Source organism: Condylostylus longicornis, unplaced genomic scaffold (genome assembly GCF_029603195.1).
Source record: "Condylostylus longicornis isolate FDR11 unplaced genomic scaffold, ASM2960319v2 ptg000004l, whole genome shotgun sequence".
Taxonomy (NCBI): domain Eukaryota; kingdom Metazoa; phylum Arthropoda; class Insecta; order Diptera; family Dolichopodidae; genus Condylostylus; species Condylostylus longicornis.
The window spans coordinates 21,835,250-21,845,475 of NW_026577973.1; the positions used below are offsets into that span (position 1 = coordinate 21,835,250).

Consider the following 10,226-nt stretch of genomic DNA (forward strand, 5'->3'; position numbering starts at 1 on the left):
TTCTATCTTCAAGGGTGTAGAAGTTTTGTAAACAGACACACGAACAGACGGACTGACGGACAGAGTGAAACTAATAAGCCCTTTTTTTCACAAATTTTTTGGAAAAGTGCTAAAAATGGGAGTGTTTGCATAACATGCTTTTAATAAGTGCCTTAAACGTTTTGCGAAAAAGTGAATAGTGTCAACCAAAACATTGTATTTATAATTACGAAGTAGGTGAATGCAGATGAATGCAGATGTACAAAAAATTTCAATTGAATTTTAAATTTTTTCAGTGTCAGGGTTATCGGGCCTGAAAGTCAGTTTATTCGAAAAGCTTCCGAAAAAATAAAATGTAAACCCGTTTTAAAGTTCAAGAAGCTTCTCATTCTCATCCCGAATGTTTTTCATTTTTATACAAGTTCGTCAAAATATTCATGTAAAATTTAAAATATATTCTTAAAACAATATTACCTATACGAGTATAAGGTTGGATAAATAAATATACCATATAGTATGCCTTAAAAACATATCAAATTCAAAATAATGACAGGAAATAAAATTTATAATAAATTAATACAATTTTCGACATTAAAAATAAAAAAAAAAGTTGTCTTGCAAATAATATTGCAGTAGGTGAACGAACGATCATAGATAAAATAACAACATTCACATTTCCTAGGTCTTGAAAATTATTTACATATTTCTGATAAAATGCTTCCAAAAAACAATTTAGACAATGTAAATCACGATTTTCCATTAGAATTAAATGAGACTGTAGAGAATAGAATACAAAATGAATTATGCTTAACTGGAGATCAAGGAAATACACAAATTGTTATTATAGAATCGTCTTCAAGATTTAATAATAGTAATTGTGATGTTGAAAAAATGAATGAGGAAGATGAAATCATGGAAGAAGTTTTCGAACGTGATGAAATATTTAAACAAATAACAGAAGAACTTGAACGCCTGAAGTTGTTGGACTATGATGAAGAAAATGCAAAAAAATCAAATGAAGTAAGTTCAGTTTTTTTTGTTTTTAATTTTTTCGACTTGCGTACTTGACAATTTAAATTTAAAGTTGTAAGTTAAAATAAAAACATGTACATACAGTATACTCGTATGTATAAATAAATTTCGTTTTTGGCAGCATTTATGAATAGAATCATCTATTTGAAGTGAATAGTTAAATTACGATATATTTGGCTAACTTTCAAATAACTCTACGGTATTTCCTAACCTTAAATTGAAATATTTTAAAATTTAACTTAAAAAAAAGCTAAGCTTTAATTTTACTTTTTTTTAAAAATATTAAACTCATTAAAATTTTAAACTAAGTACTATGTAGACATAAATGCACTCATGTTCTGAAATAAGTTTAATAGAAAATTTTATTACATACATATCTATTTTATGGAAAAATTATTAAAATTTCGAAATTTTTTTAAATAAAATCTTAAATTATAATCCTTATGATATACATCTTGTGTAACTCACTTTCAAATGCTAAAGTGATGATAATCTACACTGTTAAAATAATTTTTATAACATTTTAAAAAATTTGTTTATCATAAGTTTAAGGGAAAGAGGATGAGGTATTATATAATGTAATCTGCCCTATGCTATGCTTTTTTTAGTAAGTATGTTATTCATGTTAGATCAATAAAATTTTTCTGGAACAAGGAGTTCTGTATTAAAGTAGAACTAAGCGTAACTAATAATACCGTAACTTCATGTTTTCTTTCGTTTTACAATAAATAAAAAATAATATATTAAAAGGGAGTCATGTACCTATACATAATGAAAACTTAATCAATATTATTGAAAATGAGAGAACATAGAATGGGGAAAATTCAGAATGTGAGAAACAGCAATCAAGAATTTTTGTGTTTTTATTTAGTTTTTTACTACATTCATTTAATAAATAGGAAAACATTTTTTTTTATATTTAAAGAAGTGAAAAAAAAACGAAGATTCAAAATTATTTTTTCCCTATTTTCAGGACAATTTTCATTTCAATAGGGTAATGTTTATTTAACTTCAATTTTATTTTATTTATTTTCCATTTTTTTCTTATTTATTTTCGTTTTTTTTTTTTAAAACAGCAAAGTCCTCTTTTAGTTATCGATTTCCATAATTTCTATTGATATCATGTTTATTTTCATATGAATGTTTGTATGTACACATGCATGTACATATATCTTTGAATTATAATATATAATAAAAAAAACCAAAGGTAAATTGGCAGCCAACTTAATATTAATATTGAAATAATACAAAGGTAATAACAAAAAAAAGATGAAATATTAAAAAAGAAATAAAAATATTTACCCAAAAAAAAGAAAAACCTGAGAAAAAAAAAATTTTTCATACGTGTCATGGTTATGGAATGAAATTTAGGTGAAAACCCTTTTTGATTTTCTGTTTTTTTTGAAATTTTTTTATTTTTTTTGGGGTTTTCGTTTTATTTTCATTTTTTAAACTTATTATACCTTTTATATGGTGCCGTAACATAAGTTCAGTGTCGATACGAAACTAATTGTAAAGTTTCTATTGATTATAATTTTAGGATATTAGCCTTTTTGTTGCTAAATTTTCATCACTCTCCGTAAGTACGAGTTGTACTAGGTAATTTATTTGTAGTTTAACTAGTAAAAACAAGTCGCACTTGCGGAGAGAACTAAGAGTTCTCAAATATGTACTTACATATCGTGTTTTTTTACGTTTAAAATTCATTAAGAACATCATATCATACTCTTCTTTATTTCTAGAAAACTTTGATATCTGGTGATCTAATTACAATTAATTCTTATATATTTTAGATAAATTCTCTTTTCCCTCAGCTGTCTTGGATTAATTGCTTCATTTGCCTGATTGAAAAGTCCAAAACTTAATTGTTGTTAAGTAATATATGTAGCTCTTAAAAGGTGTGTTTTCATTGAAATATTAATCCTTTGTTTTAGACTAAAACTACATTTTATTGTTTTATTATAATTTTACAACTAACTTATGTTTAATAATTTAATTATTACTTAAACTTTATTACAATACATCACTTTTAAGATTGACGATCCCTTTGCTTCGGATGTTGACATCGAAAGAGATCGGGAAAAAGAAATGGCATGGGTGCTACCAGTTAAATTTATGTGTTCTGTGTTCTGTATTACCATGATAGTGTTGAGTCGATTCAAATTTTTCTCAATCGGCATGACGCTACCTATATAACTGTTTTTCTTATTTAAATATGTTTTTTTAAGAGAATAATTAATTATTGAAATATTTTTTTTGTTTGCAAATAAACTGTTATTATAAACTCAAAAGCAGTAATGTAGTTGATTTTGAAAAATTTAGATAATTAAAATTTTGTATGGAAATGGATTTTCTCTTAGACAACGAATTATAGAAATTTATCAAATTTTCAATTTTTTATTTCTTATTTTTCCGAAACTTAAACTAATTTTTACTACCCATGAAGGTTTTACCATTACGTTAATATTATTATGTTTTTCTATTATCAGATCAACCATCGGTTTCGTCGATTATATAGGCGTATTACATTATATACGCATAGGATGATTATTTATTTTAATTACATGTTCATATTCTAAATATTCTTATATAAATGAGAATTATTGAGGTTAGCATTCGGCAAAGTGTGGCCCATGGACAGAATGCGGCCCATTCAACTTCAATATGCTGTTCATCGTTCTGCTTTGAAGAAAGAAAAATACTTTTTCTTTTTGTAAGTAGGTAATGTTAAAAACTCGAGTGACCCAAAATTTTACCGACGGTTGATTTAGATAAAAGTTTGGTTCTTCAAAAAGTATTCTGTCTTACTCAAGGAAAATATGTTAGTTTACGAGCTTTTGGTTTGATCCAAATTAAATATTATTAAAATTATTTTTATCAATTTCATGCCTATTTAACAAGTTACATTGTTTTTTGTATATTGAAAAGTTATAAGTATGTTTATAAAATTTTTTATTTGCTTTGATTTTGTTTGCGATTGACATAGACATTACATTCAACAAAAACAATATCGCCACTGGTAACATGTATAAATTGTTTTATTAATAAAATTCTAAGAAGTTAATATAATATTTCCTTAAATAAAGAAACAACAATACTATAATGTTAAAAAAATAAAAAAAAGGATAAAATAAAAGCCTCATTATATGGTGTGGCAAAATACGTCCATATTGTATGTAAGGAGAACGAACACCTGTTCAAAAAAAAGTCAAATAAAATAGAAATAAAGAAGAACTCAGTAAAAAAATTATTCAGTTGTTTTCGAGTTTGCGTTTTAAGAGGTCGTTGTATTTATAAATACAAAAAGTGCATGCTTTCTAACTTTAATAAGCAAAACAGTTATTTAATTTTAGTGTTAATATACACGTCGTAGTTGTGCCAGTAATCACTAGTTATATAGTGATTTTAGAATTAAATATATAATACATAATTAGAAAAATCTTACCCACAAATTTTAAATTTAAAATTTTTCTTTATTATTCTTTGAAAAAGTTTACTATTATAGCTTAAAACTAGTTTTCTCTTACATAAAAAAGATAGTTAAATAAAATCAATAAAAACCAAGTGGATTTTAAAATTTAATAAGAATTTATTTATTATTCGATGATAATTATTGTTATTTACGTATTTGTTTATATTATACATATTAAATTATAAGTATTCACGAAATGCAATATCATAATTGACATATAAATAAACAAATAAAAAAAACAACAATATTTCTAATTTAAAACATTTACAAAGAGTATCCTTGATATTAACTAATTTTTAAAAGTCATGGTCACTGAAGAACCAGAATATGAATCGGATTTCGATACGGATTCAGATATCGGAGATTTAGAGGAAGAAAACGAAGAAGAAGTTGAAGTTCATGTTAACAATAAAAATGTAAATAATAATAATGTTAGTGAACAAAATAGTTCAGAAGAAATTCTATCGGATAACAGTAGCAGTAGTAGTATGATTGAAAAGAATGTAAAAAAATCAAATTTAATAAACACTAATAAAAATATTGAAAATCTTAATAGTGCTAGTAAAAACCAAACTCAAACTCAAACATTTGATAATGATGATTGTAATAGTAAATCAAAACATAATAAATTCATTAATGATGGTAATATTAATATAGAAAATAATAAAAAAAAGTACGAAAATGTTGAAAGTTCAAGTGATGAAAGTGCCATTGAATCAGATATTGATGATGGTACAGATATTTCCAAAAAAATAACTCGAGAGTTCGAACAAATGAAAATGAAATTTCATCATGTAAATTTAAAAGAAGTGAGTTTTCCCTTAAAAATTCTTTGTATTATTTCAATGGATTGGACTTTTTATGACTAATGAATACTAAAGTGGATTAATAAATATTGTGGATATTTTGTTTTAAAGGAGTAACGTTTGCATGTTATTTACTAGTAAAATTGCAAATCTGTTTAAAACTTTTTATACAACTTCGTTGTGTTAACAAGATAACTTTTGTCTGGCCTTCTGGAAAACGTTAAAACCTACCATCGTCCTCAAAGGGAGTTTTTTGTGAGCTGACCATCGAAAAAATGATGGAACATTTAAATTTAGTTTAATGACCAACAAGCCGTGACACGCTGTGAAAATGTGTCGATCGTAAGTTTTTCTTTGGTGGAAAACTAATACTTTCAATTTCGCATGGTTTAAACGTTATCAACTCAGTGCTCTACCAATATTTTTTATTTAAGATATGAACTGGATTCTTATGGATTGTTGGATATTTTAAAATTAATGAAGTTTAATAAAGACTTACATTTTGATTTTTAATTTTAAGGCGCAGAAATACTTGAAAGAATTAGGATGATCGACTTCCATATAGTTTTGTGAAGATTCTAATTTTCCTGTACAAAATGTTGTTTTAAAAAATTTTTTAAAAAATTTCACAAAAACCTGTATTTGTTTGTTTGTACAGAAAAACATATACATATGTATATTATGTTACTAACCACTGTTTACAAAAATTTTTAAATTTTTGGGTATAAATGGAATTTCTAATATTTAAAACGATAGTTTGAATTAGATTTAGAATTTGGCACTTAATGGTTATGGAGAAATTTTATACTATAGAACAAACTTCCTAGCGGAACGTCTTCTAACGACGAATTTTTCCTATACACTAAGCTGAAAAAAATTTTTATAGAAGCAAAAATTAATACGTGTAATATTCCTAATAAATATAATATTCTTAAATTAAGTTGGGTTAAACTAATGGCTTGTAATGCAGCACTTTTCTCTTCAACAAATGAAAACACTGCTTTTAAAAACAATACATAGATTATTACTACGTTATTAAATTTACTTTCACTCATATACGAATATATTATTTCAATATAGGGGGTGGAGGTGAAAAAAAATTCTTCAAACGAAATGAACTGTTTATTACTTATTTAAAGTTGTTGAAATTTCAGACTCCTACAGCCTAATTCCAAATATTTGGAAAAAACTGATTTTGGATAATGGTAAATTTTAAAGATAATGGTGTTTTTAAAGTTCAAATGTGGTATGCCACTGTAAAAGAAGCCAGTCACTAATGTTCTGCGTCTACAAAATAAAAAAATGCTTATGGTTTCGCTGCAATAAATAGTTAAAAAATGGTATTTTTATGGTTTTGAGGGACTTCTGAATGGGGGGAAATAGATAAAAATTTTCTTTTACAGAAATAAGTTTCCAGTAAAGATTTATGCTCATATGAAATTTCAGCTTTCTATCTTCAAGGCTATAGAAGTTTTGTAAACATGTTCACGGACGGACGGACGTTTCCGACGAGTGAACGGACGAGTGAAACTAATAAGCACCTTTTCCCAATTTTTTTTTTAGAAAAGTGCTAAAAAGAAAAAGTTCTAGATTATTAGAGGGTAATATGCTTGCAAGTAGTGGGTTTGATCTTAGAAAATTTTAGACAGTTTTTAAATAAGATTTCCACAATATGAAAATACAATTGAAATTTTTAATGAAAACATTTGCTTGTATATTAATATTAATGTACATATAAGTAAATAATTTTTTTTGCAGGATATTGAAATGCAATATACCTTGACTAACCATATTGCAGGCCCACAAAAATATTTTGGTTCATCGACAGATACAAACAATGATGAAAATATACAGAGAACTTTCGAAGTTGAAGTATGTATTGAGAGGCAACCAAGAACATATTCCGATGACATTGGGGAAATGCATCTGCATTCAAAAAATGAAACTGTTTCAAAAACGGAAACAAATAGTATCAGAGAAGAAACTAGTGCTGATGAATTAACGGAAGATACTACGGAAGATGAGAATTTTGATGAGGTTGACCAGCAAAATGTTGAAAATGGTCATATTAAAGAAAATAAAAAAGAATTTGAAGGAAAGGAAATTATTGAAGAAAGTAAGATGGCCACAAATGATCATTCCAATAATAAAGAAGAAAATGAAGGAGAAAATATTTCAAATTTAACAAGTCATTCTCAGAATTCATTGAAAAAGGAAAATACTGATAATGGTGAATCCAAGCAAGCACAAAACGTTAATTCACAAGAAAGTATCAATTCTAAGGGTAAATTAACAAGTAAATCATTTACTACTTTAGAAAATACTCTAAGTGATGAAGAAGATTCAAAAATTGAACTAAAGAGCAGAAATGAAGAAGATGTAGAAAACTTCTCTTTAGTTAAGAAATCCCCAAAAAGTCAGAATGGAAGTTTTTCGGTGGAAATTTCTAGTCAACGTCCAAGTAGTTTTAACTCTGAAGATTATCCTTTTGAATTAAGTTTCCGTAATAATAAGCGGAGCCTTCCGGATTTTCAGACAAGGTAAATTTTTAATTAATAATCTTTCACGCATATAGCAATTATTACATCAATTTTCCAAATATACGACCGTAATCAATTTTCTGTGTTCTATATGCAACTAATTTCAACATGAAAGTTTATTTTGTATCTCTAATTAAAATTTTTCAAAAATTAATGAAAAGTATAAATTTGATTCTTATTATATATTTCCTTTTTGGAATTTTAATTTTCTTGGAAATTTTCTTAATTCGTTCAATTAGCAAATTAAATTCACATAGGAAATTTCAAGAAGTTTGGTTAAATAAATATCCCCTCTCTTTTATGTAACATTTAAAATCTGGCATCAGTTGGATTTCCGAACGCTAAGATCCCTGAAACATTCTTAATTTATTACTTTGATTACCAAAACCTTAATGATTTCCCTATGCTTGCAAATTTTGAAATTGAATAAACTAGAATTTTCTTTTTTTAAAAAGGTTTCTTCATGTTTAATTACAAATTAATTACTATCATTTTTTTACAAATATATGCTACCTGATATACAAACATGAATTGTAATATGAAACTCTTAAATTATAATATTATCCTTAAAAATAGTAGGCATAAGTGTAGGCGGAATTGCGCGTGGAGTTATGACTTATAACACATGCATATATGAGGGGGTCAGAAGCAGAGTGGCGTAAGCCACAATGTGGATTATGCCATTTTGCTTTTTAAAAATCATAAAATTTTTACAAAATCAGAAAATTTTTACAAAAGCAAAAGTACTTTTGTGAAAAATAAATAGGAAAAAAGCTATTTCGAAACTGGAAACTAATATTACTGATTTTAGAAGATGTACATAACCAATTGCAGCAAAAAAATTTTTTGCTTTATTTGTGGCTTTCGCCACTCTGATTCTGAGACTCTCATATATGTAAATGTATTCCTATAGAGAAATTAATTTCTAGGATTTTCTATCAGAACATGACATCAACATTTTTGATAAAAAAACGTTATTAATGCAGTATTACCTAAAATTTTAAGCGCTTTCTAATCCAAGAAAAAAAATTTTAATTTCAATATTATTTCTGTAGTTTTAAAAAAGAATTCTTGAAGAACATTATAACTAACCCAATTTTTGTAACAAAATTAAATATCAACAGTTATTCACTTCTCGAGATCATAAAATTTTCTAAGAAGACGATCAAATATAAACATGACATGTTATACACTTTTGAAATGAAAATGTATTTTAGTTTTCTTTTTATCGTTTCGTTTAAAGTTGAAAATGAAACATCTTCACATATTCATTTCCACATTTGATATTTAAATGTTCATGTTGGTTGTTTTCATACAAGTGATAGCGCACTTTAAAAATATTTAAAAGTAAATAAGTGAACTTATTCAGTTGTGATTGATACTAATTCCAATTGGAAAAAGTGTATATTTTATTTGATATAGAAAAATATGTTAAAATTCTATTACTATGTACAACTGTAGATAAGACCCTAGATTTGACTGCAAAAAAGAAACTTTACAAAATTTATTTTTCTCTTTTTTATATTTTTTAGAATAATAAATCAAAATAGAAATTTGAGTTTTTCAAATGAAAGAATGCGTGAAATTGATCGAAGTAATCAAATTTTATTAAAGAAAATTTTAACACAGAAGTCTGCATATGAAGCACGAAGCTTAATAGGAAATAAACAAAAACAAACAACACTGTATAAGGTATTTTAATATTGTATAAATATTTTATAATTTGTTTGTATTGATATAATATGCTTGTTCAAATTTAATCCAAAAAATTGCATAATGCATTATAAATTAGCTGTACTACTTCATCTTTAACACTATATATACATACATTATTTTTATTTTTATATATACATACTTATTATTTCTTAACAGAATAATAGGCAAACAAGTGCTGCAATCAATAGAAAGAAGCAACAACGCCAAATTGAGATGGATAATCAAGTTCTGAAACGAAAGCTTGAAGCAATCGCCTATAGAAATCCTATGCACTGAAAAGTATTATAAATTATACCTAGTTAAAATAAATATTTTTTTTAATTAAAAATTTGTGAATTTTTTGTAATGAGAATAATAAAATTTTTAAAGGAATGATAATGTCATAAACTGGGTTGCAGTTATTAAAATATAATTATGAACTAAGAAATTGGTAATTTTAACTACATAATCCTAAATTCATTTTTGTTTGAAGTATAATTAATATTAGGCTATTATAGAAACACCCTTTAATTTTTTTTTTTAAAAATTTTTACACTCAAATGTTATACATAGAAATAAAAAATTACAAAAATTTTAAATAGTTTTATTAAATTTTTCTAAGTTAATTTTATTCAAAAAAAGTTTTGAATTACTCTTAATTTTTAGTTTTAAATAGAAGTAAATATAATATTATGTTTTAAC

The 10,226-nt window shown here is 25.4% G+C and overlaps 1 protein-coding gene across 1 annotated transcript; it reads left to right on the plus strand.

Annotated features, from left to right (window-relative positions):
• The first annotated feature begins 693 nt into the window (after positions 1–693).
• LOC129614209 (GATA zinc finger domain-containing protein 14) lies at positions 694–9,821 on the plus strand. Its single transcript, XM_055528662.1, has 8 exons — positions 694–981; positions 3,046–3,142; positions 4,787–4,986; positions 5,158–5,215; positions 7,088–7,351; positions 7,403–7,829; positions 9,380–9,521; positions 9,702–9,821. The coding sequence occupies exons 1-8, from the start codon at positions 694–696 to the stop codon at positions 9,819–9,821; spliced, it is 1,596 nt and encodes a 531-aa protein (XP_055384637.1).
• The last annotated feature ends 405 nt before the right edge of the window (positions 9,822–10,226 follow it).